The sequence below is a fragment of the Budorcas taxicolor genome, chromosome 11 (genome assembly GCF_023091745.1).
Source record: "Budorcas taxicolor isolate Tak-1 chromosome 11, Takin1.1, whole genome shotgun sequence".
NCBI lineage: Eukaryota > Metazoa > Chordata > Mammalia > Artiodactyla > Bovidae > Budorcas > Budorcas taxicolor.
Window position 1 is genome coordinate 164,127,811 of NC_068920.1, and position 27,500 is coordinate 164,155,310.

Genomic DNA, 27,500 nt, shown 5'->3' on the forward strand with positions numbered 1-27,500 from the left:
GTGATGGTGGGATGGAGATGATGAAACGCTGTTCTCATGGGCTGACTACACAGCCAACCAAGGAAACATTCTTAACTGCAGAGTCCTTTCAAAGTAATCCCTCCCCCACAGCGAGGTGGAGTCAAATCCTCTTCTCTTGAATCTGGACCTCACAGCTTGCTTAACCAAGAGAGCTCTGGGGAAATGATGCCATGTGACTTCCAAGTCTATGTCAGACGACGTTTTGCAGCCCTTCTGCCCCACAGACCTGCTAGGACGTTCCGGGAGCCCTCGGCCGTGTGTGAGGGTAGCTGCCCTGCGGGCGCCCCACTGGAAAGCTGGACTGGGCGACAGTCCCCCCGAGCCCAGCCCTCCAGTCACGCAGCGCGGGGCCAGACTGCGAATAAAGCCGCGCGGACCAGCTCACCTGCCAGCCGGAGGCCACCACGCGAGCCCGCGAGTGTTCCCTGGAGGAGGAGAGCTGCCTGGCTGACCCCCAGAGGGGCTCCTGACCCACACAGTCTTCAAACCGAACAGAGTTAACGTCCTGTGCTGCTCCACGTGGGGGCAGCGTGTAAGGCGGCAGCGGCCGCCTGGGACTGGCTGGTTCTGGTTCTTGGCCACTTCCTGGGTGAACGTGTGTCCGCAGGCGGCTGCTTGGCTTGGCGCCACGCATCTGAGTCCCTGCCGGGGACCTCGCCCTGCTACGGGGTCCAAGGAACGGTCAGCTCCGAGCTAACTTCTTGGCAAGGGGGAAGGCCGGTGTATTTTGAAGCTAGTGCTTACAGAGTTGTAAAAAGCCTCAGACGGAAGGCCCTGGGTGGGCCTGGAAAGAGCCTGGAACAGTGTAAGCCGAGAGCTCCCTGGTGGGGCCCCACCTGCGGCCCCAAGCCTGTCCACTCAAGGGCAGGACGGCCCTGAAGGACAAGACTGACTGGAGGGGGCCACCCAGGCAGCTCCCAGTGGTTCCCGTGCTACCACAGCCAGGCCCTGCTTCTGGGGGACTCGCTGGGGGTCCTGGCCTGTTGACAGGCTGCCCTGAGGGAGAGAGGGGCAGGGAGGGGGGAGGGAGGGGGTCGGGGCTGCCAGCAGGGGGGCTGCCCCGGCCCGCCCCCAGCCCGCCCCCCAAGCTGGAGGGCAAGGGGTGCCAGCGTCCCGATGCTCCGACTCTGGTTAGTTGTCAACTTCCATCAGAAACTAATGAAATTTTGACTGGGATTGTGTCAAACCATCACAGGGAAATATATCTCATCCAGCCTTACAATCCATGAACATGGTACATCCTTCTATTTATTTAGATCTTTATTTTCTTCCCTCAGCACTGTTTTGTGACTTTTTAATGTAAAAATCTTGGACAAACGTTGCTAGATTCTTTCCTGAGCACTTTAATTTTTTGTGCTATCCTAAAGCGGAATTTTTAAGACTTTATTTTTCCATTGTTTGCTCCTAACGTGAGTATGATCGATGCTTTTATATCACCTTTGTGTCCTGTGACTTCACTGAAGGCATTCATTGCTTCTCACGGTTGTTTTGTACATTTCTGGGAGTCTTCTACGTCAGTAATCACATTGTCTGCAAACAGGCACGGTTTTGCTTCTTTTCTGAGCTTTGCCTTTCCTTTCTTCTATCCTTGGCGTATAGCAGCGTCTAGGACTCCCAGCGCCAGGCTGAACAGGGGCATCAAGAGAACACCTTTGTTCCCAATCCTGGGGAAACAAGCCAGCTTTTCACTGCTGAGGGTGATGTTGGCTGCAGCGGTTTTTTACTAGATCCCCTCCATCAGTTTGAGGAAGCGTCCTACTGTGCCTAGCTTACTGAGAGTTTTTATAGTGAACAAGTAGTGAATTTCATCAAGAGCTTTTTCTGAATCTTTTGAAGTAATCAGATTTTCTCTTGAAATATTATGATTTTCTTCCATTAGCTTATCAATATCACGAATTCTATTGTTTTTCAAATGTTGAACCAACAATGTATTTCTGAGATAAGTCTCAGGGATTGAGCTATTACCTCAGTGAGGTAGTATCCCTTTTTAAATGTGGCTGGATCTAATCTGTTAACATTTCGACATTTTATTAAATCTTTGAAAAATATTTTTATTAAACGTTTGATGTAAGAGTTGAGTAAAATGCTAGAATTCATCAATGAAACCCATCTGGGCCTGGAGTTTTGGGGTTATTTCTGATCAATTGAATTTCTTTAATAGCTGGAGGGTTGATCAGATTTTCTATTCTTTCTGTCAGCTTTGGAAAGCTGTCTGTCCTAAGAAATATGCCCATTTCACCTGCACTGCCGTATTTTTGGGCATCAAATTGTTTATACAAATTCTCTGTTATTTCATCAGCATCTGCGGGACCTGTGGTAATAACTCCCCTTCCACTCGGGTGCGGCTGATCCTTTTAGCGCTGGTTATCTTTGTACGCGCTGCGTTCTTGGTCCTTCTGGGTGGGGCGTGTCCGCTCGTGGACGTGTCCAAAGACCCCGGTTTGGGCTTCGCCAGTTTCCTCTGTGCTTCGTTTCTATGTCGGGATTTTCTGCTCTTGTCTTTCTTAAATCCCTCATTCTATTTACCTTGGATTCAGTCATCATCCTGAGGGGAAGCCTTAGGTCACTGATTTCAGGTCCTCTTGCTTTTCTAATATAATTATTTAAAGTGATGAATTCCTCTAAGAACTGCTTTAGTTGCAAGCCATGAACTTTGATACGCGGGGTCATTGTTAGACAGCAGCTTTGTTCCCGATATTTGGAGAGAACGGGATGGATCCAGGAGTCAGACCTACAATCTCATTTCTGGATGAGAGGACAGAAGCCGGCCCAGAAGGCAGCAGACTCCCCGGGTTGCTGTGGAAAGGGCGGCGGCCGCCTGGGCCCTCCCGAGGGCTCCGCCGCCGGCCCATCGCAGACTCGCTGCCCCGCCTCTCCCAGCCACCTTGCCCGCCTCTGCCCAGGGCCGTCTGTCCAGCCCTGCTCTGGCGGCGGCCGCCTGCCTTGCGTTACCCTTGTGCCATCGCTCCAGGTCCAGGTCAAACTGGCATCCGTTCATCTCTCTGGACCTCTGTCTTCATGCTTGGCCCTCGTGGTTGCCAATAGTCCCTCCTTCCATGAACTTAGAAATCTGTCTCGCTCCTCGTCTAGGTGGCGGGTCGCTGCTCGAAGCCTGATAATCACGGCGACAGCCCAGCTTGTGTACTCCTGTCTCCTCGCTGCCATCCCGGCAGAGACTGTCGCCCCAGTAAGGATGGAAAGGAGGTTCGGGAGTGCTTGGGTCTCATCCAGGCTCCAGTCACGGGGCTGATCTCGGGACGGGCGGGAGATCCGACCCAGGTCCCCCCGCTGCCCAGAGAGGTGACGGAGCCTGGCCGGCTGCACGCACTCCGGGCCAGCAGTGGTGCCGTGCCCTTGCATTTCAGTTGGTAGCGCTGGCAGGGGTGGGGCCAGACCCGCTGCTTCAGCGTGGCCGCCTCCTCTTGCAAAGACCCCAGCGAAGATGGCAGGCCAGCCAGATGGCAGAGGTGTTGCTCAGAAGTGTGGGGACACTGCTTATGGGGGAAGAGCCAGCTTCTTTCCCCAGCCACGAGGATAATTTGGGGAGCCTCTGGGAGCCTCCTTTTCTTCCTCCCACAGTCAAGTTTTATTTATTTACTTTTAAAGCAAATGTATTCACTGTGTGCTCTGCCCATTCTTTGACCCCAAGACCCCCCAAGGGGGTGGGGTTGGTGCTATTACTGTTTCCCATTTTACAGCTGAGGAAACTGAGGCTCAGAGAACACAGTCAGAGCCCAGGTCTGCCAGGCTGCACAGGACGTGCCACAAGTCTTCCCACCCCGCCCTGGAGCGTCCCTGGAGAACGCAGGGGACTAAGACCCTAAGGTTGCTCCTTTTGGGTTCCGTGTAGGAGGGCTGAAGCCATCAGCGTCCTAAAGGGTGTTCCCCTGGGCCAGTCGAGGCCGGTGCAGCCTTGTTGGCCGTGCAGATGCTAACACAGGGCTGCTTGGCCGCCCCAGACAGACACCCGAGACTCTTCTGGAGGCAGTTCCAGTGAGTACCTTTCCTCATGGGACCCAGCAAACCCAGTGTCCCTGTAGGCATCATGGGTCCAGGCACAGCCGGGACACTTAGCAGATATCACCCGCCTGCTACGGGCCTAACACTCTGCAGGCTGCATCTCTGACGCTTTCAAGGGCCCTCTAGGAAGGTTCTGAGGCCCTTAGCTTAGTGGGGACGAAATAGGGACAGAACAGCCGGGGGCTGGGCCCCAAAGACATGTGAGACGTGGATCCAGCTGCGGGCGGCTTAGAAGGCCCAGTCCGCTCTGCACACCCACCCCACAGGCTCCCAACAGCTGGGCAGAGGGCGGCCTGGCTCGCAAGAGGGCTGTCTGTCTGTCCAGGGAGCTGGGCCCGCGGGGCCTGAAATCCAGCTTAGCTCTGAGCTTGACTGGAAGATGCAGACGCACCGGGAGCTGCTCAGGGCTGGCGGTCTGGGCGGAGGGAGGGGAGTCAACACTAATCCGTCTTCAGATGGCCGAAGGGGGTACTCGCTAGAGTGACAGGGCTGAGAAATCCTGTTAGTCCTCCGCTCAGCTGCGGCTGTCACGCGGCGTCCAGACAAAGCCGCTCCTGGGGGCTGCGGGCGTGATGAAGAGCTCACGTTCAGGGAGGGCAGGCGGCAGGGACCCCAGGGAGGGCTGATCTCCGAGGCTTGCTGGAGGGGGAGGGCCGAGGCTCCAGGGCCTGCTGGAAGCGTCTGAGGGTCCAGGTCCTGGCAGCCGGCCTTGGGCGAGCCCCTCCCTTCTTCTGGGCCCCAGGTCCCTTGTGTAAAATGGCGGGAGGGGGGAGAAGACCTCCCAGGGATCAGGTGGTCTGGGGGCTTCCTGAATCCTGCCTGGCACACTTGACTTGCCAGTCCTCCGGAGGTGGTCGGGGCAGGGTGAGGCCACGGGCTGTCTTGCCACCAGGGCAGTGGGGGCCCTGCAGCTGGGTTGACCCAGGGTAGACTGGGGGTGGGAAGGGAGCTGGGGTGGGATGGGAGCGGAGGGGGACCCGGGGTGGGGTGGAGGCAGGGGGGGGGACTTGGGTGGGGTGGGGGTGGGTGGGGACCCGGGGTAGACTGGGGGTGGACCCAGGGTGGGGTGGCGGCAGGGGGACCCGGGGGTGGGGTGGGGGGGACCCGGGGTAGGATGGGGGCACAGGGGGGACCCGGGGTAGACTGGGGAGGACCCGGGGTGGGGTGAGGGGGAACCCGGGGTGGGGTGGGGGCGGGGGGGGACCCAGGGTGGGGTGAGGGGGGACCCGGGGTAGGATGGGGGCACGGGGGGGACCCGGGGTAGACTCGGGGGGACCCAGGGTGGGATGGGGGTGGGGGGGACCCGGGGTAGACTGGGGGGACCCGGGGTGGGGTGGGGGGGACCTGGGGTAGGATGGGGGCATGGGGGGGACCTGGGGTAGACTAGGAGGGCACCCGGGGTGGGGTGAGGGGGACCTGGGGTAGGTGGGGTGGGAGCGTGCAACCTGCTCCACCAGCCAGGCTGACAAGCTTTTCCCTCCTGGAATCAGGCTCCGGCTACAGACCAGCCTGGACCGCGGCCGGGCAGCCCCCCTGGGGAGCCGTAATGGGAAGCAAGTCACAGCATCCCGACCTGGCTCCCCTGCAGAACAGGGCCCACGGCAGCGGCATTTGTCTCCTTGTGAGAATGGGCGTGCTCCTGGAGGAGCTCACAGTCAGGAGGGCGGTCCCCCAGGCCCAGAGCCCCCTCCCCAGGCTCCCACCCTCTCTGCCCACAGAGATGGAGGCCCTTTCAAACCCGACTTGCTGGGGCAGAATTACCGCTCCCCGCCGAGCATGCTGAGCCCCACCCACCAGCCCCTGCGGTTGACCCCCCCCGCCACCCGACCTCCCCAGCAGGAGGCTCTGCCCTCTCCTGTGCTCCCAGAACTGCCCCACATCCAGGCCCCTGTGGCCCCGAGCCCTGACGCCTGGTCGGAGGGCCCGGGAGCCCTGCTGGCTCTCTGAGCCGCATCTGCGTTCCTCCTGGGCTTCCTGTCGCATCCGCTCTCTGGTCTGAGTGTCTGGCCCACCTGGGCGGGAGTCACCTGCAGATGGAGGGAAAGGGGGCCCGGATCACCGACTGTTCCCTTCCTTGCTGCCAGTCCCCTTTGACCCTTGACTGCTGACTCTCTGGAGGCGCCGCTGAGCGAAGGTGCCGTTTGTGGGGTGCCGGGGCCCAGGGCTCTGTCCTGCAGCTCAGGACGTCTTGGATGAAGCCAGCCATTCAGCTGTGTTGGCAACAGACAGCCAGGAACAAAAGCCAAGTGGCTTCTGCGTCAGCCTTTAAAACCACTGAAATGGTCTCACTTGTCACTCTGTGGTCCAAATATTTTGCCCACTTACACGCAGCCTTCTGTGCTTGTGAAATTAAGTGTGTCATTACTCTCACCTGGCCCGGTGACAAGGCGGGCAGATCAGATAAATAACCTCGCAGCCGATCAGGCGAGTGGGAGCGTATCCTTATCGGCACAACGTGGACACGGCTACTTCCGGCTGGGTGTGGGTGGAAGAGGGGCCGCCTGGGGTAGGTGGGGGGGCAGGTGGCCTGGTGGTGGGGGCTGGGGGGTCCCCCACAGTGAGGAGGGTGGGAGGCAGGTGAGCTTAGAGAGGAGATGAGACCCCTGGCTTCTGGGGCTCAGGAGGCTGTCTCAGGGGTGGGGGGCAGCGCGGGGCCGAGGGTGGGCTGAGCTGGAGACGGGCCCTGGACCAGTGTCGCTTCAGCACCAGGAATCAAGTTTCAGATGCATTCAGACAGGCTTTTGTTAACTCTATTTTTTTTTCTTTCTGATTTTAAATGTGATAAAGACTCATTATAGAAAAACGAAGAAAATTACAAAGGAGGGCGGGCAAGCTCCTGGCTCCCCACCAGCAGCAAGCGGGCCGAGGGGCTTCCTTCCTGATTTTTGCGGATGCGTTTATAACCGAGTCTTCCCCACTACCAGCGCTCTCGTTTCCAGCACGTGTGTGTGTTCAGTAGGGGCTGATCCTGTATTAATTAAGAGACGATTGCCGGTGTCTGTCTAGGCTGCCCACCTTCGGGGCGGCCTCATTCCATCTCCTCTGAGTTTTGTTTCCTTAGGATGGAGCGCAGCCAGCTCAGCTCCGGGCACCGCAGAGGTGCTGGTGGCCGGGGCATGCCCAGGGCAGGGCTTGGGGAATCACTCACCAGCCGGTTGCGGGAGGCAGGCTTATGTTACAGCGCAGGAAGCCGAGGCTGGGGAGAGGACGGAGGATAAGCCGTCGGGGGCACCCCTGAGTCTGAAACCCAGGGAGTGACACCAGTCAGGCTATCAGGGTGATAGTGTCCCCGGGCAGCTAAAGTTTCTCTGAGCCCGGTGAGCCGAGAGGGCCAGTGGGCGGGCCGCTGTGTGCCAGGTACTCACGGGGCCAGCCCAGCCGGCTGGCTCTTGCAGACAGCCCGACACGGGCCTGGGCGGCGCTGCGTGGGGACCGCGGCTTCCCCAGGTGCCGTGACTCACCCTCTCTGCCCAGGGTGGCGGGTGTGCAGCTGGCAAGGTGCGAACTTGCCTTTGCTGGTGTCCCTGTGGCCTCCCAGGCAGCTCTGAGTGGCCCTGAGGCCCCGCTGGGAGGCCCCTCTGCCCTCCCTCCCAAGCGCTTAAGTCCTGAGACCCAGGAGCTGAGCCAGCAGGGCATAGCTCGTGGGGACGGGCCCTCACCCAGCTCAGCTCTAGGGGCCCAGCTGTGGCCGACTCCCCAGCCGTGGGCATGGTGTGGGCAGACTCGGCTGAAACGGGCCTGTCCCAGTTGAGAGGCCCAGTCCCCTGCGACAACGGAGACCCGTACATAAACACTGGGACGACCTAGAAACGTCTGCCCACGAGGCTTAAGCCGGGCGATGCTGGGACCTCGCCTGGGCGGAGCCCCTGGAGGGACCTGGGGTGTGAGATGACCCTGGGGTGACCCTGGAGGCTGGGCCGGGTGGGGCTTGATGGCTGGGTCACCCCAGCGGATTCCTCGCGGCTCGCCCAGGGCGGGCGATCTGCGACTTTAGTCCTTCAGACCACCCTGGGCGCCCAGGATCAGCCCTGTCTTTGCCCCCTGCTGCGGGTCCCCTCTTGACTCGGGGGTCTGTGGCTCGGCAGAGTCGGGCTGGCCTCTCAGGGGAAGGGGACTGAACCAGCATGTGGCCCCGGCCCTGTCTTGCCCCCCTGCCCTCCACAGCAAAGACCTTGCAGGAAAGGGCCTTGCCGCTAAGCCCACTTGCAGCTCCTGGACCTGGGCACCTGTCCAGGCCGTGCGGGGGGCCTGTGACCGCCGGGTCTCCACCCTCTCTCCATCCTGCATCTCCTTCGCCCCAGGGAAGGTGGGGACTCCACCACTCGTGTCCCAGGGCGAGGTGAGGGCAGTCATGCCTGCAGAGTCTGGGCGCTCTGGGGGCGCGGCGGGGCTGCCCAGGACAAAGCAGAGACCCCTGTCCTGGGAATGTGCTGGTGGAGACACCCGGCAGGTTCCGCACACGGCCAGCACTGCCTGGAAGCAGGAGCTGGGGACAGGGGCCCACGAGGAGCAGGTGTCCCCGGTGGGGGTGAGTGGAGGTCCACGCCCGTGGCCGAGGAGGAGCGCCGTCTCCTCTGGCTCGTCGACAGTGCGTGGGCTGGGGCTCACCTTCCCGTCCTACCTATGAGGGTGATGCTGCGTGTCCCGGGGAGGCGGGGTGCTGAGGCTGGGCCCCTGCAGGCAGGTAAGTCTGACTCTCCTCCTGGGCGACCGCCTTTCCAGGGCAGCCCCTTTCCTCTGGGCAGTTTTTTTTTTTTTTTTTTTCTTTTTAAGCTCAGATGTGGCTCCTCTGGGGAGCGTGGACCCTCGTCAGTGGGAGAAACAAATGCCAACAGTCATTGACCTGAGGATGGGGGCGCCCTGAAGAGGGATCTGGGGCTAGTGGTGGGACCAGAAAGGACGGGGCAAGCTGGGAGTGATGGAGGAGGGAGTTCAAATCCTCTGGAGGTTTTATCAGTGCTGTCTCTGGGTTTTCCCCAAAGCAAACCCTAAAAGGCTTTCTCAGAGAACATACCTGACTCAGGGACTGGAGACCCATTGTACTGATGGGCAAACTGAGGCCCCGAAAGGGAAAGGGTGTTTTCATAAGTACAAAAGTTCTGAGATGTAAATAGGGACCCTAAGAGCCCACCCCCAGGCTCAGAGAGGAAGCCAGCCCCGTGAAAACAACACCATACTTCCTTCCTTGCTCCCCCTCCAGAGTATCTTGAGCTCCCACGATGTCCCAGGTAGGGCAATGGAAAGTTGGTGGTCCCATGCCCAGGTCCCCAGCCTCGACGGGCTCTCCGGCCGGTGGGAACATCCAGGAAACAGGACTTCCGGAAGCACTGGGAGGGTGTGGGCTATCAGCGGGGCAGAGCAGGCTCAGCCCGGCTTTGGGGCGTGTGTGTCGGGAACGGTCAGCCAGCTGCCCACAGGGGCCGCGGTGGGGCAATGCCTTTGGTGGAATGTGGAGTGGCCGGTGTGGACAGCGGTCCAGAGCTGCTGTCTGCCCGGGATCGGGCGGCTTTGTGGGCAGGGCTGGGTGCCGGCAGGAGGGAGATGACTCAGGGCAGGAAGGGAGGGCCTGGCCGGTTTTCTTAAGAGTTTGGACTTTATCCCGAGGGCGATGAGGAGCAGGAAAGGGTTTTTAACTCGCCGGGCGGGGGGTGGCAGGGCTCTGCCCTCCACTGGGTGGCCGCTGCCTTGGACCCTGAGCTGCAGCCAGGCCCTCCTGGGATGGCGCTGGCCGAGGGCAGCTGTGGCCCAGCTGGCGGGTGGTCTGGGGGTAAGCCGGGTGCGGGGCAATGTTTCCTGGGACAGCTTCTCTGGACGCAGGCACGGAACTCCGTTGCCACGCTCCCATCCCGCAGTGCACCGCCACTCCCCTTCACGGCTGCCATCAATAACCGCTCCCTTCTCCCGGTGCTGCAGTGGCCACATACATAATATTTAAACCACATTGGTGGGTGACAGAGACGTACGGATATTTTTAATCCCAACAGGCTATTACGGTTCATATCATGTCTGTCAAATAAATATTATGAATCATTTCCCGTTATCTTTATGGGGGCAAGCTGACTACATCAGGGAGATTGCGCACGCAGCTCTGCCCTGCGTGTTTATCCGCCTCTTATGTATATGTATGTGTATAGACGGAGATTTATGGAGCAATTGTCGATAATAAATGCTCCTGGTAAAACACATTATCTTCTTGCTTGGTGGGCGGCGTCTGGAGAGGGCATGAGGAAGAGGAGTCGGGGAGGGGCGTGCCATCTTCGGAGCCAGGCCTGGGACGGGGTCGGCACCCCAGGCTGTGCCTCGCGGCCTGAGCCCTTCTCCTCTGCTCCTGGGATCCGTCAACACGGATTTCCCTGTTGATGTTCTCATGTTTCACGTTAAAAATAAAGAAGTCTCTATGATTAGCTGGCTCTTTTCTTCCATCTTAAAAAGAGGCTGAGGTTCAGAGAGGGGCATGGCAGAGCCGCTGGCTGAGCCAGGCACAGCCTCCCCACTCCCGGTACCCACCCTAGCACCCAGGTTTCCAAGTCTGCTCCCTGGCCCCTCTCTCTGCACCTGGTCTCAGCATTTGCACACTGGTGAGAAGCAGGGAGATGGGGCAGTCCGCTGGAGGCCCCAGTGAGTGGTTGTCCCTAAGCAGGGGGTGGGTGTCCGACCATTAACCCTTATTGTAAATCTGCTGGCCTTGGTGCTGGGGCTGCTGCGTGACCTGGAGCCAGTCACGCTCCCCTGAGTTTTTGTATCGCCTCTGGTGAGCCGGGGGAGCAGGAATCTGCCTTTGGGGCCGGAGTTGGCAGACGGGGTGGCTGGGACTTCATGACCCCAGGAAACAGCGGCATCCTCCTCTGCTGACTCAGAACTCTCTGGCCCCTGAGAGCTGCCCTTCACTCCTTCTGCCCCCCCCCCCCACCCCCACGGCATCCATGACTCCTTCCAAGTGCCCTTGGGGTTCGGAGAGACCATCTCTTTGGAGACATCTGGAAGGATCCCGGGGTTCCCAGGTGGCGCTAGCGGTAAAGAACCCACCCATAAATGCAGGAGACGTAGGAGACATGGGTTTGATCCCTGGATCAGGAAGATCCCCTGGAGGAGGGCATGGCAACCCACTCCAGTCTTCTTACCCAGAGAATCCCACGGACAGAGGAGCCTGGTGGGCTACAGTCCCTGGGGTCGCAGAGTTGGACACGACGGAAATGACCTAGCACGGAAAGATCCTGCCAGCCCTTGCAGGGAGCTACCCCGAAACCCCAGTCTTTCTCCACAAAGTTAGCCACATCCCCTTAGGCCTGTCTCACACAGACTGGTTTGGCCAAACTGCCTTTCAGCGCCCAGAGGTTTGGGACGACGCTCCCACACGATGCAGGGGAGCGGCCTGCCTTCAGAGCATCTGATGGGGACGAAGCCTAACCTCTTTCTGGCTGCATCTGTCTGGCTGTGCAGGGCTGGCCACTGCTGTGGACGTGAGTGGTCAAGAGCCTGCAGGGCGACAGAGGCTTCGCAGAGGCGTCTCCTCCTCCACCATGTCCCCCCACCTGGTCTGCTCGCTTCTCCCCACTAAGCAGGACAGGCTGAGTGCAGACCAGCGGCTTTCCTGAGCTCCCCCACACGATGGAGAGACAGGGCGGACCTCAGAACAGCTCTGTCCGCCTTGTTGGGCGAGCTTGGGTGCCCCTCTGCCCCTTTGGGCTTCCTCCTCACCTGCTAGCTTGAGTCAGCTGTCACCAGCGACACAGAGGGTCGCCCCCACAGGAGGTGAGAGAGTGCCCTCCAGGCTGGGGGATTTGAGAACAGGCTGGGGTGCCTGAGCCCCTGCCCTGTTTATGGGGGTCAGGGCCCCACTCCGTCTGTGAGATCCTGCTGGTCATCAGCTCAGGATCACATGGGCCCTCCTTGGAGGAAAGAACCCAGAAGCAGCCAAGGTGCGCCCCGGTGCCCCAGGAACTGTCGGGAGCCATCCATCCAGACGCCAGTCTCCGGGGCCCCGCCTGGCAGACAGTGGCCTTTAAAAATACTGTTCACCAAGTGATTCCGGAGACTGTTTACAAGCTTGAGCTGAGACAGGCACAGGGGATAGGCCAAAGTACCTTAAAAAGCATCCTTCAGAAGGAAAAAAAAAAGAAAAAAAAACCCAAACAAAAAACAAAACCCTCTCAGATCCCAGGTTGTAAATAGATGGATATTACTATAAAAATACTTTTGGCTGCAGAAACACATGGCGGGAAGGCTGGGGGTGGTTTTTTCCATGGTTAGCTGGGACCTGGAGACTCCAAATGGGGCAGCCACCGTCCCGGGCGGGGCTCTGTGGGATCGTTTGCACCAAAGAGCCCCGGCTTGAGGCGGGAGCGAGAACCAGAAATAAGGGCAAGCACATTTTCCATCAAGGAGGCTGGGTGTTTGCCTCTCTCCGCAGCCCGCTCCTCTCCCCTCCTGAGCCAGCCAGCTCCTGCAGCACCCCTGCACCCCACCACTCCCAGCCCCTGCCAAGGGCAAGATGAGGCTGAGGGCAGCGCGGCACCTGTGGGCACTGGAGCCGGGCCTGCGGGGCTCTGTGGCACTCCACTGCCCCCGCGGCCTCCCGGGGCCCTGGCTGAGGCTGGGGCTTGGTGACACTGTCGGAGGTCTCTCCTGGGAGCAGAGGCCCCAAGAAACCCACGCGGCAGTTCGCCTGTGCCTGTCTCCCTGGCTCCAGGCACCAACAGTTCCAAACGGAGTCTCTGGGTTTTCTGGGGCAAGGGGCTGGGGGAGGACTGGGAAGCCCAGGGCTTGACTCTCCTGTCACAGGCAGGCGACTTCAGATGCTCCAACTCAGGCTGCGAGGCCTCTAGGACCAGCTTGCTGGTGAGCGCCCGGCATGTTCCGACCTGCCTGCCAAGGCTGTTGAAGGCTGTTCCTCCAACAGGCTGGCTACCTCCTCGCCCCGGGCGAGAGCTTGTACTGGTCCTTCTGCCTGGAGTGCCCTCAGCCCCGTCTTGATCCGATGAAAACGTTCCTTCTTCAAACCCAGCCCAAGAAACAGCTGTGCCCAGAAGCTGCGGGCCCCTGGCCTGACACGTCCTGGCCCTTCGGTCACTGTCCTAACACTTCCAGCCTGTCCACCACTTCCTACCCCCTTGTGGGTGCCTCTTAGGTCCCGCCTGGGCTGGGGCTCCCAGAGTGCCCACTTCATCATCTCATAATCGTATCGATAACTGAAGTGGCAGGAACTCTCAGGACTGAGCTCCTCCTCCTGGGGCCAGACTCTCCCTCAGTTCAGTTCAGTCGCTCAGTTGCGTCCGACTCTTTGGGACGGCAGCACGCCAGGCCTCCCTGTCCATCACCAACTCCCGGAGCTTGTTCAGACTCATGTCCATCGAGTCTGTGATGCCGTCCAACCATCTCATCCTCTGTTTGTGGGGTTCTTAAGGCGAGAATGCTGAAGCGGTTTGCCATTCCCTTCTCCAGCGGACCACGTTTTGTCAGAATTCTCCACCACGAGCCATCCATCTTGGGTGGCCCTACACGGCATGGCTCATAGCTTCTTTGAGTTAGACAAGGCCCTGGTCTGTGTGATTACATGGCTGTCCCTGCCTCACCTCATTCAGTCTTCTCCGTGACTCAGTGGCACAGGGTGACCACGCCCACTCTACAGATGAGGAGACTGAGGCACAGGGAGGGAGGGGCCTGGCTAGGTCACACGGCTGCGAATAGAAGAACGGGGAGCCAGCCCATGCCTGTTCACCTGGGACCACCCTCCACCTGACGACCTAGACTGGGCACACGGTCTGGCCCCTTGGCAAGGGCTGAAGAGACGTCTGTTGAATGAACGACCGACCCACGGCAATGGACGCGGCAGCCGTTCACGTTTCTTTGGCACCCTGCCCCCACTCAGCAGAGCGTGGCTGGCTGTCACACAGGGTGTGGCGCGAAGGCAGTGCTGCACCACAGGCCACTGGGGCCCTGGGGCCTGTGCGGGTCCACACCCTCGCTGGCCCAGACGCCCCCAGGACAGGGCTCGGGTTCAAACGCCGGCTTCCTCCTCGCTGCAGTGACGGTGCTCCGCGCTGTCACCTTTCCCGGCCTTGGCTGTCCTCCTCAGTCAGGTGGGCTAGCAGTGCCCACTGCCCAGGAGTTGTTGGGGGTGACCAGCCAAGAAGTGGGCGCCATGGTACTGGGTGGTCTCCTCTCCCAAGTGGCGAGGGCCTCTTCATCTCCGGTGGCAGTGGTGAGGTCTGACTCAGGCCGGGAGGACAGGCTGGGAGGACGCAGTTCAGACGGGCCACTGATGGTGCACAGAGGGAAGGCCGTGCCAGGGGCAATAGAGACAGGCCCGAAGACGGGGGCTGGCACGCGGCGCACAGCCCAGACGTGTCAGCACCCGTGTTCGCTCCTGCTCACCCTGCATGCTTGCCCGGCCCCGGCCCTGGCGGAAGGAAACAGACTTTAGAAGTGGGTGGCTGGCGGGGCGAAGCGGGTAGTGGGTTTGCTGGGACGACAGTGATGAGGACCAGTCGTACACCGGCCACGGCTCGAGGCAAGGGCAGATGGGCAGGGGGCTCAGGAGCCAGCAAAACCCAGACTTTCTCGAGTAGGGGAGGAGGGCAGGCAGGGATCAGACAGGAGCCAGGGGGACAGGGCAAGCCTGGACCACGGCCTGTGGTTGTGCCTGGGGAGGGAGGGCTCCCCAGTCAGCACTTACCCGACTCCCCCCAGCCCAGGATGCTCCCAGTGGCCCGAGGGCCTCTCTCTGCAGCAGGACAGGTCTCAGTGGCCTTGTGGGATCCAGCCCCTGGCCGTCCATGGGGAGGCGGTCCTGTTGTGTGCCCATTCCACAGAGGGGAAAGTGAAGCCCAGGGGGCTGGGGAGGCAGGCTGGAGGTCACATAGGTGGCAATGGTGCCCGAGGCAGGAGGGCCCCCCTCTAGTCCAGGCTGTGTCTGTCCCTGAGCTGCTGGCTGGGCCCTCCCATCAGTGCCCCTGGCCCAGGGGCCACCTGTGTGGCCCGGGTGACGTGGGGACTCCCGGGGAAGCGCCTCTGGGAGTGGACCGAGCAGGGGAGCTGGGTTGGGGGCGGGGTCAGGAGGCCCAGGTCCGTGCAGGTAACTCACGCAGGAGCCCCAACTCCAGCTGCCCCGAGGAGCTGTCAGGACGGGCATCCGTCCTTTCGCTTTTAAACAAACACGGCATGAATTTAAAAGTCAGGGCAGAGAACTGTCCAAGGCGTAAAAATAGCCACCTGGCCACAGAGTCAGCACCCAGCTCGCCCCTGGTCCCCAGCCTGGCGCTCCCAGAAGCCGGGGCGCCCCCTCCCCATCCAGGCCCCCTTCCCGGGGTGGGGAGGGCTGGCGGCGCCCGGAGTGTGGGAGTAGGGGCCGGATGGGGGCTCCAGAAAGTGAAACCCCGCACTAGACGCCGGAGCCGAGGCTGTGCCGCCCGGGGCCTCAGTTTCCCCAGGCGCCGGGCAGGCTCCGCGCGCCGCGCGGCCCGCCGCTTTGTGTGGCCGCTCAGACAATGGCCCGGCCGCTGTCCGCCTGCTCCGCCCGGTGGTGGTTTTTCTTTTTTGGGGGGGGGGGGCGGGTGGTAGGCCGGGAGGGAATTCTGCTCCCGCCCCGCCCGCGCCCCCCGCCCCCGCGCCGCCGCCCCCGAGCGACTCCCGGGAACCCCTGGCGGAGGAAAACTTGCAAGTTTGCACCGCGCTCGCTCGCCTGCAACTCGGCGGCGGGGCGGGCAGCGCGGGGGAAAGGGGCGCGCTCCGGACGCCGGGGAAGGGGGTGCGGAGGGGGGCGCGCTCCGGGCGGGCGGGGCTGGGCGCGCGCGCAGGGGGCGGGGGGCGCGCTCCGGACGGCGGGGGGGGGGGGCGGGGGGCGGGGGGCCGGCGGCGGGGGGGGGCGGGGGGCGGGGGGCCGGCGGGGGGCGCGCTCCGGGCGGGCGGGGCTGGGCGCGCGCGCAGGCCCGGCGGGCGGGTGGCGGCGCTGCGCCGAGTCCGCGCCCGTCGCGGGCCCCCCGCCGCCCCCCCGCCGGCGCCGCCGCGGTCGGAGCGGGGCGCGGGCGCGCGCGGCGGGCGCGCGGGCGGGCGGGCGCGCGCGCGCGGCGGGCGCGCGCGGCACAAGTAGTTTACATTGTTGGGCGACTTTTGCAACAACTCGCCGCGCCGCGGCCTCCGCGCGCCGCCGCCGCCGCCGCCGCCGCCGGCTCCCGCCGCCCGGGCCCGGCCGGCCGCGCCGGGGGCCGCCGCGAGGTCGCCGCAGACATGGACACCAAACATTTCCTGCCGCTCGGTGAGTGATCGCGGGCGGCGGCGGGGCGCGTCCCCGGCGCGCGCGGGGGCCCCCGGCCCGCCCCGGCCGGCCCCGCGCCCCCCGGCCGGCCCCGCGCCCCCCGGCCGGCCCCGCGCCCCCCGGCCGGCCCGCGCGGAGTTGGGGCGCGGGGCCGCGAGCGGGTGGGCCGGGCAACTTTTCCCCGGGCGGGCTGGGCGCGGAGCGGGCGAGGGCGGCGGGCAGCTCGCGGGCCGCGGCGGGCCGCCGACTTGGAGCGGGCAGCGGGAGGGCAGCGGGGCCGGAGGGGCGGCCGGCCGGCTGGACCGGGGCGGGGGGCGACTCCCGGCCCCGCCCGGCGGCGGCTGGCGCCCCCCGCGCGGGCGCCCAGCTCCAGCGGGGCGGCGCAACTTGTGCGCTCCCAGCCTCCGGCCGCCCTGGCATCGGGACGGCCTCTGCGCCGCCGCCCGGGCTGCGGAGTCCAGCAGGCCGCCGGCCCTGGAACGCTCGGGACCCCTCCTCCCCCAGAGCCGCCCGGGCGCCAGTGGGCAGGGTCGCCGAAGGGCTTTGAGACCGGGACCATCAAACCCGGGGAGGCCCCTTCCAGAAACGGGGAGCCTCACTCTGGCGCACGCGAGTGTTCTCCTGGCGTTCCCTGGAGCTGGCCCTGCACTGGGGGTGGACACCGTGGAGGGTCGGAGGGCCGGCTTTCCCGTCCTCCCGCTGCCATCGCGCCCAGTGGCTCCCTTGCCCTGGTCCGCTCTCCAGCTCCAGGTCTGGCCCCACAAAGGAGGCGGGGGCATGGCCGGGTGCCCCCAGCCCGCTGTCCTCCCGCGGGTTTGGGAACCAGTGAGAGGCAGGGGAGGGGGAGGGGGTGGGGAGACTTTATAAATGAGCCCGGGAAGGATATTAATTTGGCGGTGGGGCCGGCAGCCGGGCTGTCAGGCTGGGTGAAGGATTTGTGCTGAATGGAAATTAAAACAGCTGATTATGAATGAAGCCCGTGGCTTGCTGCCGCTCCCGCCTGCCCACCCCCTCGCAGCCTGGGGTGCAGTTTGGCCACCCGCTTGGCCGCCAGAACGCGGCGCAGCTGCAGGGACGCGTGTTGAGATGGGGAGGTGGAGGGGAGCCGCGTGAAGCCGGCCCGGCTTCCTGGGATGGCTGGGTGAGGGTCAGTGCTCCTGGCAGGCGCGCAGAGGGGCGTGTGACATGGTGACCGGGGTGGGCTTCCAAGTTCGCCAGGTCCAAGAAGACTCCTTCCGTGACCCTGCACGACAGTCCAGACCTCCGCCGGCGCCAGGCTGGGCGCTCTCCTTCCTCCTCAGAGCCTCCAGGGCGGGCACGCACGTCCATTTTGCAGATGAGAAAACTGGTTGAGGCCAGCGGCTACAAAGGGATGGTTTGGGGTTTGAAGCCCCAGCCTGGTGGTGCCTGTGTGTACGGACTGAAAGCTGAGTTGATTGTGACTCGCTGCTGCTGGGCCTGGCTGCCTGGGGTGGGTGGGGGGGCTGTGTAGGCCAACAACCTCTCCTGTCGCCTATTAAAGTCTTACACATGTGTACACACACACACAGAGGCGCCCCCTGGGACAGGAACGCTCAACTCTGTCTTTGCTCTTCTCCCGGGCCCCCCGATGAGGCAGGGCCCTGCCTGGGTGGGTGGAGCGGATGGGTCCCCGTCCCTGACATGCTGGCAGGGTTCTAGGAGTGGGCCCGCGGAGGGCCCTGGCCGCAGGCTGGCTGTGCTGGAGACCCCACAGAGAGGAAAAGTTGTGTCCCAGGAACCTGGACGGGTGTCAGGTTCCCCCCAGCCCTCCCGCCGCGGCAAGGAGGCTGGGGGGGCTTCTCTCTGACCCAGCCTGCGGCCTCCCAGGCAGCCCATGCCCCAGGCCTGAGCAGACAGCCCTGGACTCTGATTACACTTTATTTTTTTTCTAAGCTTGTGACCAGCTCTGAAGTCCAGTGGAGTTAAGGTCCATTTAAGCGGCTACTTGCCTAAGCCCTTTTGTCAACACGGCCTAATCCCTCGTGGGGGGTGAGTGTCGGAAGGCCTGGCCTGTCCAGGCGCGGCTGGCTGCCCAGGGCAGACCTGGAGCAGTTGGGCAGGCGGCATTGCCCCTTAACGGTTGTCCGTCCACTTTCGGGGCCTTGGGCAGAGGGCCTGGTCCTTCCAGCACCCACTGCCTGGGGCGTGGCGGGCCTGGGTCCTTGCTATTACCTGCCCGGGAGTCTCCCAGCTGCCAAGCCTCTGCGTGAGGGCAGGGCAGGGACAAGCCCGAGGTACGGATCTGGGCCCAAGCGCTTGTCCACGGCAGCCCCTGCTGCCCACGGCTGACCAGCGCCTGTGCTGGTTGGGAGAAGGCCTGTGCTGGCACCAGTCTGGCCGGTGGAGCTGCAAGGCTGAGTCTGTGGTCTTGAGGTCTCAGACCCCAGACCCCTGGCTGCTTGTGGCCCATTTGCCTGGGGTGGGTTGGGGGGCAGTAACAGGAGGGTAGGCCCACTGATCGCCCTCTGGGCAGCTCTTGGGGACCTGGGAGAACTTGGAGCCCGGATGAGGGGCATCTGGTAACATCAGAGCCCTCGGGACCCAAAATAGAGCACATTCTCGGGCCTCCCGAAATAACAGGGTCACGTGACTCTGCGGAGGCCGGGCTTGGAGGCCGGCCTGCCGAGGCAGTCCCGTCTTGGCCTGGGCCCTAGGACTGTTGGGGCGTTTGTTTTGGTAAACTCCGGAGGGGGCTCTGTGTGTTTTGGGGGAAGTGTCAGGGTGAGAAAAACGGCCCTCGGATGGGCTTGGCTGTGGCCGTGGCTGTTGCCTTGCCGGCCTGGACTCGGATGTCTGTCCGCTGCGCCTGGGCCCAGTGTGTAGCCCTGACCCACTCTGCCTCGACGCGGTGGGACATGCTGGGGACCCTCGGAAAGGGCCATGGGGGCCGGCCGGGCGGCTCTGAGCTGGGGCTTGGCAGAGCTGAACGGGCAGCCGTGCGCACACCGGGGCGGCCGCCGGGGGCCGGCTCCAGCTCTACCAGCTCGTCCAGCTGTGCCTGTCCTTCAGGGCCTGCGGGGATTTGCGCCTCCTCCAGGAGGCCCTCTGCCTGCCCTCCCTGGCCTCCCCCACTCTGGCCCCTGCCCCCGTGTGGCTCTTGGGGCGGGTTTCCGGTGGTGGTCCTGTCTGTCGTCCTGGGAGAGGAGGCCCCGGGGGCTGGTTGTGGAATTATAGTGCGTGCAGAATGGGGCGGGTGTGTGTGGCATCCGGCATCAGGACGGGGCCCTCGGTGAGTCGGGGTGGGGCAGACTTGGGGGGTGGTGTGTATGTGTGTGGGGGCGAAGGCCCCGAAGGCCCGCCGGAGCCTGTGGACGCCATCTGCAGCGTCCCACCTGCCCGGCGCTCCTGGGCTCTTTCTGCAGCTGGCCTGTTTCCGCAGCGGGTGCTGGTCTCGAGCTTGGCGCGTCCCGTAGGAGCAGAGGGCTCCCGGGCTTGACTCAGCTGCGTGCACAGGACAGGGCAGAGGCCGTGAGCTGGCCCAGGACCAGACCTGACCCTCCTTCTCTCTTCTGCCCGTTCCTGGTTTTGTCAGAGTTCATGGCAGCTGGCCCTGGTGGCCAGGGGCTTGAGGTGTCCGGCCTATCGGTCTGTTCCCACGGGAGCCGGCTACTGGCAGGGTCGTGTACGGGCAGGGGTCTGACCCCTCGAGGGCCCTGGTGGCTGGTGGGGCTGGTGTCCACCGGTGGGTGCCCTTCGAGCCCTTTGCCCTGGCGTGCGCCGTGCAGGTCTGTGTCCTGGACGCTGTGGAAGGTCAGGGGGCAGGGCCAGGCCCTCCCCTCTCCCCGCCTGCCCTGCCCCCGCCGGGACAGCTCCGTATTTGCCCTCCCGCCCTCGTCTCCTCCGCAGGCCCCTCTGTCCCTTGCTCCCCCACCTGCACCCTCTTGAGTGACCCGGTGTACCCTGGGGACCCTGGAGCTGCTCCTTCCTGGGGGGCTGGTGGCCAGGCCTCTGGGGACCGGGTCCCCCGTCCTTGCTGCCTGTGTGTGTGTGTCCTGCCCGCTGGCCTATCAGAGCCTCAGTTGTTCATCTGTAAAATGGACGCGCGCACGGCCCTTGCTGGGCGCAGGGGAAGGCAGTCGATTGTGTCTCCCTGACGGCCTCCTTCAGAGGTGCGGCCCGTGGTCGAGCCTCCCTGTGTCCCCTGTCTGGGTCGGTGGCGGGGGTGGGGGGGGCCAGGTGTCCAGTGATGGAGCAAAACAGGACCGTGAGGCAGAGGCGTAGCTGCTGCTGTGGCGGCCGCGCGGCAGGCGTGGGAAAGAGAGCGGCCCCGCCCGTGCTCCACGCTCCACGCTCCGAGCACCGGAGGCGCCTGGTCTGGGCTCCCCAGCCCCTGGGAGGGGGCGGGCGAGGGCCTGACTTGCACGCCCACCTAGAGCCTGGGGTGGGATGTTCGAGCAGTCGTGCCCCAGCGCCTCGCAGACTGGGAAATTGCACCCTAGAGTTACAGAGCAATTGTCTAGCTCAGCAGCAGAATGAGCGTGAAATGGAGCAGAAAGCAGCTAAATAAAATTGGCCCGGGCCGACGCAGGGGAGAGTGGGGACGCGTGCGCCGTGCCCTGTGTGCCGCGCTCCGGCCGCCCAGCCGGCCCGCCCGCCGCCGGCTGTCCCGCGTCCCTCCGTCTGTGTGTCCCTGCGTCCCCGAGACCCGCGTCCCCGAGCGAGGGGGGCCGGTGAGCCTGGCGCCCGCGCAGGGCCCCCTTTCATCCGTAGCCCCCGTCTGTCCCGTGTCTCTGAATGCCCCTATGACACGTCCAGGGCCCTGTGCTGCCCGCCCGAGACACAGTGGTGCCATCCCCTGGGTGCCCGGTGTGTCCCTGGGTCTGGGTTTCTAGCCCCGTGATGTCCTCTCGCGGACGGGCCCGTAGAGCTGTGGGGGCTGTCGGGCTGGACTCGCCTCTGGGCGGTTCTGCCTGCCTTTTCTCAGCTCCGGTTGGGCCCCGTGTCCTGGGACGGGCGCTGACCGCCTGATCCTCAGGGGGCGTCTTCAGAAACCACCTGCCTGGCGGGCCCTGCATCTGTGCCCTGTCCTGCCTCTGCGGGAGCCCTGTTAGGTGTCCCGGGCCCTCGGGTGAGCGTTCTTTTCTGGAAGAGCCGATGGGGCTTGAAGCTTCACTACCCTCGTTCTCTCCTGGTTACCCTGGAAGGTCCTCCTCCCGGGTCGTCCCTCGCGAGGGGTAGGGCCAGAGCCGACGGTGGAGAAACACGGTTTGGGTCACAGCTTGAGCTGCAGCCTCAGGACCCCTGTGGCCTGGGGTTCCCGCCCTCACCCCTCAGGGCGGAGCTGTCTGCAGCAAATCCCTCAGGGCCCGGGTGGGTGCTGGGGGTGGGCAGCCACACCTGGTCCCCAGGGCAGGGCGGGGCCTTGCTTATCGTTGTGTTCCCCACCCCCAACACATGCACGCACATGCTCGTGACTGCACGCCCCACGTGTCTGTGCACACAGGTGCAGAGGCGTGCACATATCTGCATATACCAACAGCTGCACGCACGTGTGCACACGCGTACACTCTGCCGCGAGGGTGTGCACGCACACACACACAGGCCCGGCCTTCCCAGCCGGTTCCAGCACAGTCCGCACGAGGTCTTCCTTAGAAGGACTCGGGCCTGCTGGCTGGCCCTGGTCCACTCAGCGCCCGGGGAGCACCTGTCCGGTGCTGGCTGGGCCCCGCCGACCCGCAGAGCTGGGCGTGAGCGGTGGGGGTGGCCAGGCTTCCTGCTGGAGCCGGTTCTGGTGCGGACTCTGGCAGAGAGGCGGGCTTGCAACAGGTGTGGGGGAGGGCCCTCCGGAGCAGGGTCAGCTGCGACCAGCGCCCAGAGGCCTGGACCCCGGGCCTGCGTGGCCTAAGCTGGGAGAGGCATTACTGGGTGAGCGGCGGCAGGTCGACACTGGGATAGGGAGGGGCCCCGAGGCCATGGCGGATCGGGGTTAGGCCGCCAGCTCTGTGCAGAGGGTGAGCTGGCAGCAGGCAGGGGCTGGAGGGGAGAGGGTCCTGGGTGGGCTTGGAGCCCGACCTGGGCGGTGCCCCTGTGAGTGGGCCCGAGCCTGGGCCGGGGGTGGGGACCCCACGTGGCTTCCTGGGGGCTCAGGCTGGGCCCTTGGGCTGGAGTTAGCTGTGCCTTCCTTGCGCAGGGGGCCGGGAGAGGACCCAGCCCCTCGTGCGGGCTCATCCGGGCTGCACGGTGTCTGGCGGGGCCTTAGTTTCCCTGGCCGGGCGCGGGGCACGGGGCTGCTGTGTCGGGTCCTCGTGGAGGCTGTGCTGAGTCTGGAGCCTCTGGCGCAGAGCGGAGGGGATGGTGAGGGGAGCGAGCTGGGCCTGGGCCAGCCGCGTGTAAATCCTGCAGCGGCCCCGGATCCGCCCCGTGGAGTTCAAAGCTGGCCCCGGGTGTGGCTGTGGGGCTGTAATGAGGTTACTGATTCAACCGGCTTCCTGGTGCTGCCGCGCAGAGCGGAGGGAGGCCGGGAGCTCCGGGACGGGTCTAAGTGGCCCGTAATTGACCAATTTAGCTTAAGTGTCCGCGCTGGCCCTGGGCAGAGGTCAGGTGGGGACAGCCCAGGTGGCCGGAGTCGCTGCGCTCATGGGCCCCTGACGGACGGCTGCCTTCTGCCCCGCCCTTGGGAGCGGGCACCAGTTGGGCAGTTGGCCCCGAGCCCCCACCTGGGGGTCCCTGTCGCAGTCCCCTCCATGCCTGTCTGCGGGCCCGCGTCCTCCAGAAGCTGCGTGCTGTCCCCGGCCAGCTCGTGTGTGTGTGTGCAGGATGTGGGGCGGCGGGCGCTGGGACGGGGTGCTGGGCTTGGATGTGGGGTGACGGCGTTGCCTTGGAGAAACAGCGGAGGGCCGGCCGGGGAGCACGCACGGCCCCGCACCATCCAGGAACGCGCCGGGGGTTGAGGAGTGGGGTGGAGGTCACCAGCAGCTGTGGTCACGGCAGCTCACCCTGCACCATGGAGGGTGTGCCCAGGGCCTTGTCCAGGGGCTGGTGGGCCAGCCTGGGCCCCGCTCTCCGGAGAATCTCGGCCTCTGGTCCAGAGCACCCACCTTGCTGGCTGTTTGGCCCTGAGAGGCCAGGCCAGGTGTTGGGGGCACCGGGCAGCGGTGGATGGTGGTGACCTGGCTGAACCGTCCCCCTCAAGTGGACAGTCCACGTTTTGGGGATGGGGCTTTCAGACTTGGGGAGCTTGAGGGTTGTGCCCAAGGTGTCCTGGCTGATGAGGGCCCAGAAGAAGGTCAATGCTGGGATCCGAGCGGTGGTGGGCCTCCTTCTTGGAGACACGCCTGCTGTGTACCCCCGTGCCCCAGCTTTGTCTGGAGCGGCTTTGGGGTGCCCTCAGCAGAGGCTGTCGCTTTCTGGAGATGCCTGGCTGAGCTCTTGGGGGTCAGGAGAGCTCGTGTCCCGCAGGGCTGCGGCCCAGGCCGGGTGGACAGTCCAGTTTGCTCTCTGGCCAGCTCGCTGCGCGTCCGGGCAGATCCCGTCTCCCCTGCCGTGGTTTCCCTGGGGCCCTCTGCCTGCTGGAAGTGTCGGCCTCTCGCCCTTGGCCTCCTTCCCCTGAGCTGGGGACCCTCAGCTCCCTGCTGAGGGGGCAGGCCCGGGGCTGTGGGAGCTGGGAAGTTGGCTGAGGGTTGGCCGGACGGTCGGTCCCGGTGGGCCCGGCTGCCCAGCTCTGGTCCTCACCTGGGGTGTTCTGGTGAGGCGGTTTGGGGGTGAGCAGCGTGAGGGGGACTCTTGAGCATTGCAGATGGAGGTTGGGCGGGGCCTGCGGGTGCTGTCGTGCCTGCCACCCCCCGAGGCCAGTTCGTGCCCTGTCCCCTGGGATTCTCTGTGGGGCCCGCCATTGCCCCGGCACAGCCCTCAGGCCTCTGCTCAGGATCCTGTGACCCTCACCCCCTTCCCCTGCACTCAGCGCTGCTCACTCTGCTTTCTGACTTTCTCGTGTTCGGAGCTGGTCAGTGAGAACAAGTGTCAGCTCTGAGCAGGGAGGCTGTGTGTCCCTGGGCTGGCCAGTCACCTTTCCGGGTCTCAGTTGCCTCACCTCTCACTGCCTGGGGAAGTCAGGGAGGCTGCCAAGAGGAGGTGACGCTGTTAGGCTTTGAGGGATGAGCTAGAGTTTGCTGGGTGGGTGATGGGTCAGGACCACCCCGGCAGGTTTCAGAAGGATCCAGCGGCACAGCCGGGCCTCTGGCTGGGTGGCCCGTCTGCTGGTGAGGCGCCAAGTGAGCATGGGGGTGTGGTCAGCTGCTCTAGGAATAATTAACCTTGGGAGGAGGGGAGGCCAGGAGTGGGCCTGGCCGGCACCTGGCGGCAGGCAGCCCCTCTGGGCCTGTTCCTGCTGACCTGACGTCCCCTCTGCTGCCTGGGCCTGGGACGTGCTGGTCTGGAACGTGACCACGCTGGCCCTCCTCGTGAGCTTTTTACACCAGCTCCGGCTCCTGGGGAAGGGGGCGGCCGGACCTGGGCCCCCTCCGCGTGGAGCAGCTGGGGGTCCTTTCCTCTGTTGCCTGTCTGCCCCCCCATCCCTGGTCCATCGCCGAGGTTAGCCCGCCCCCGCCGCGCAGCCTCCTGCGGGAGTGCTGGTCTGCCTGACGGCTTCTCACTTACCCCCTCCTCGCCTGGATTGAGGAAAAACAGCTCTGACTGGGGCCAGAGTCCACGGGAGGTGGCAGAGCCGCCCCTGCCCCACCCCTGCTCCCGGACTCTCTGCCCAGGATCAAGGTCGGCGGGGGGGGGCGGGGGGGGGGGAGGTGGTGGGAAGGCAGGACGTGGGGGCCTTGGACACCGAGTGCCAGGCCACTCTGGGCTCAGAGGGACGCTGGGTGGGCCACGACCTTCCAGGGTCCAGCTGGAGGGTCTCGGACGTGGGGAGGGGAGCCAGGGCCTCCCCGCTTCCCTTGTCCGTCTCCCTGGACACAAGGTGGGTGCCAGCGACGGCCAGGGGGCTGCTCAGAGCTCCCTGGCCTGCCCGCCCCGGCCCTGCCGCGTGAACTTTGTGGCTTGGAGCGTGTTGCTTCCTCCCTGTTTATCTCGGCTTCCTCATTCGTGAAATGGAAGGAAGGATGTTGGGCCGCGTTGGAGGTGGAAGTGCTGCTCCCCGCCGGGACCCTTGGCCGAGACTGCCAGTCGGGCGGGCTCTTGCTCCCGAGGTGGGGGGACCCCAAGACCGTGGTGGACTTGGCTGGAGGCCTCATTTGCTGCTAACGGCAGAGCGGCAGGCGCTGCTGCGGCCTCGGAAAGTGTTTGTGGTTGAGTTAGTGTTTTCCGAAAACCCATCTGCCTGCTCCCTCCACTTGAGACTCAGAGTCCTCGTCACTGAATGCGCCCTCTGGGGGTCCGTCCCGACTCCCACGGGAGGGGAGTCCTGCTGTGTGTGTCTGTCTACCCCGGGGCCGATTCCTGGGCGTGGAGCAGCCGCCGAGGGAGCCTGAGGCCAGGGCCGGGTGGTGTGTGTTCCTGTCCCCCACGTCCGCTCTGAGTGCCGCAGAGGCCGCCGCCTCCCATTGCTGGACAGAACCCGGGTTTCCCTTGGACCCAGTGCCCGGATGCAGCGTGGGGGGCCCTCAGCCCCAGGCGATGCCCTGTTGAGACCTCGTTCCTTCCTCTGCAGCTGAGGCTGTCTTGTTGAAACCTGGCCGGGGGGCGAGAGGCCCAGAACTAGCCTCGCTCCTGCCTGCCGCCGTCTGTCCGTCCCTCCGTGCGTCTGGCTTTGTCTGCAGACGCTTGGCTCCTGCTGGTCGCGGGCGTGGCAGGGGCTGTGTGAGCCCAGCCCCCGGGCTGGTGAGAGGTGCTCGGGGTCCGAGGGGCTGGGTGGACCCCAGCACCATCTGTGTCACTGGAGACCAGAGTCTTCAACCCCGTCTGGGCCTTCTCCGTAAAGTGGGGCTGATAAAGCGTGGAAGGAGAGGTCACTCGTGGTGGACAGGCGTGGTCATGCCTGCCTCTGCTGTCAGGGAGGGGATGGCGTGAGTGGGCTATGGGAGGACCGCAGGGGGCACAGGGGGCACAGGAGAAGCGTCACCGGTTTGCCCTGGTGTCCCTGGGTTGCGATCTGTAGGTTGGGTCGTGAAGGATGCGTAGGAGTTTGCCTGGGAGAAGCCGGCTTCTGCATCCCCACTCGCGCGTGCTGGCTCTGTAGCTGACGTGCCTGAGGCCTCCCACCCAGAGCTTCGTGCATCTCCTGTGTGGCTGCAGCTGAACCAGCGAGGGGGAAGGGCAGAGATGGAATCAGAGAGCCCAGAGAAGCCTCTGGAACTTTTGTCCCAGGAGGTGGAGCCGTTGGAGGGTCCTGGGCCAGGGAGGGTGGTGTCTGGCTTGTGTGTGAGGAGGGGCTGGTGGGCAGGGCAGGGGACCTGGTGGCCTAGGGAGAAGCGGTCCAGGGATTTGGCCCCGAGCGTAGGAGGGCCTGGGGCTGTGCCCAGTGAGGAGATCATAGCAGGGGCGGGTTTGGGGCATCAGGACTTCGGTGTGGGAGCAGCCTGGCACCTGGCTGCTGCCGCCTGGACCCAGGCAGCTGGGCGGGCTGGAGCTCGCGCCATGGGCCACCAGTGCGGATGCGCACCCAAGGGGACGGCAGATGCTGCAGGCCAAGCGCACCGCAGAGCCCGGGGTGTCCAAGAGCGTCCGAGGCCTCGCTGGGCCTCCCTCGCAGGCTGGAAGGGTGGGCAGGTGTGCAGGCACGGCTCCCAGCCTGAGCCGGGCTCCCACGGGGCGTTCGGTGCCTGCCGACTTCCTCCCGGCTCTGTGGCTAGCTCGGGGGGCCTCCTCTGCCCAGGTGCGGTCTGGGTGCAGGACTGCGGGCAGTTCTGGTTCTTGATTGGCCGGCCCCGAGTCCAGGTGCCGCCCCTCTGACCCCGGCTGGCACCCTTCCCGCCCGCAGTCCCAGGGTCACGGGGCAAGGTCACACCTCCCAGGCCCTCGCTGGCTGTGGTCCTTGGGAGGCAGGCCGGCTCCTGTGTGTGTCTCCCTGTCGCCCTGCCCGCAGCTCATTGCTGCGAGCTGCCTGCTTCTGGACAGTCCCTGTGTCTCCCCTTCGGGCAGTGGAGCACTCTTGCAGCCGGCTGACGGGGATGGAATGGCTCTCGTGGCCACGCTGGTCCTGGAAAGTGCTGATAAGCTACGAGTCATTATCATGGGGGCAGCCAGGGAGCCCCAGGCCCCTGGGCCCGGACAGGGGGCAGGCAGATCGTGGCCTTGG

The 27,500-nt window shown here is 64.3% G+C and overlaps 1 protein-coding gene across 1 annotated transcript in view; it reads left to right on the forward strand.

Annotated features, from left to right (window-relative positions):
- The first annotated feature begins 16,211 nt into the window (after positions 1 to 16,211).
- Positions 16,212 to 27,500, forward strand: part of RXRA (retinoid X receptor alpha) — a 91,478-nt gene continuing 80,189 nt past the window's right edge. Inside the window, exon 1 of the mRNA XM_052649816.1 lies at positions 16,212 to 16,294. Within this exon, the coding sequence (XP_052505776.1) occupies positions 16,267 to 16,294 (28 nt within the window). The 5' untranslated portion in view covers positions 16,212 to 16,266. The remainder of the gene's footprint in view (positions 16,295 to 27,500) is intronic.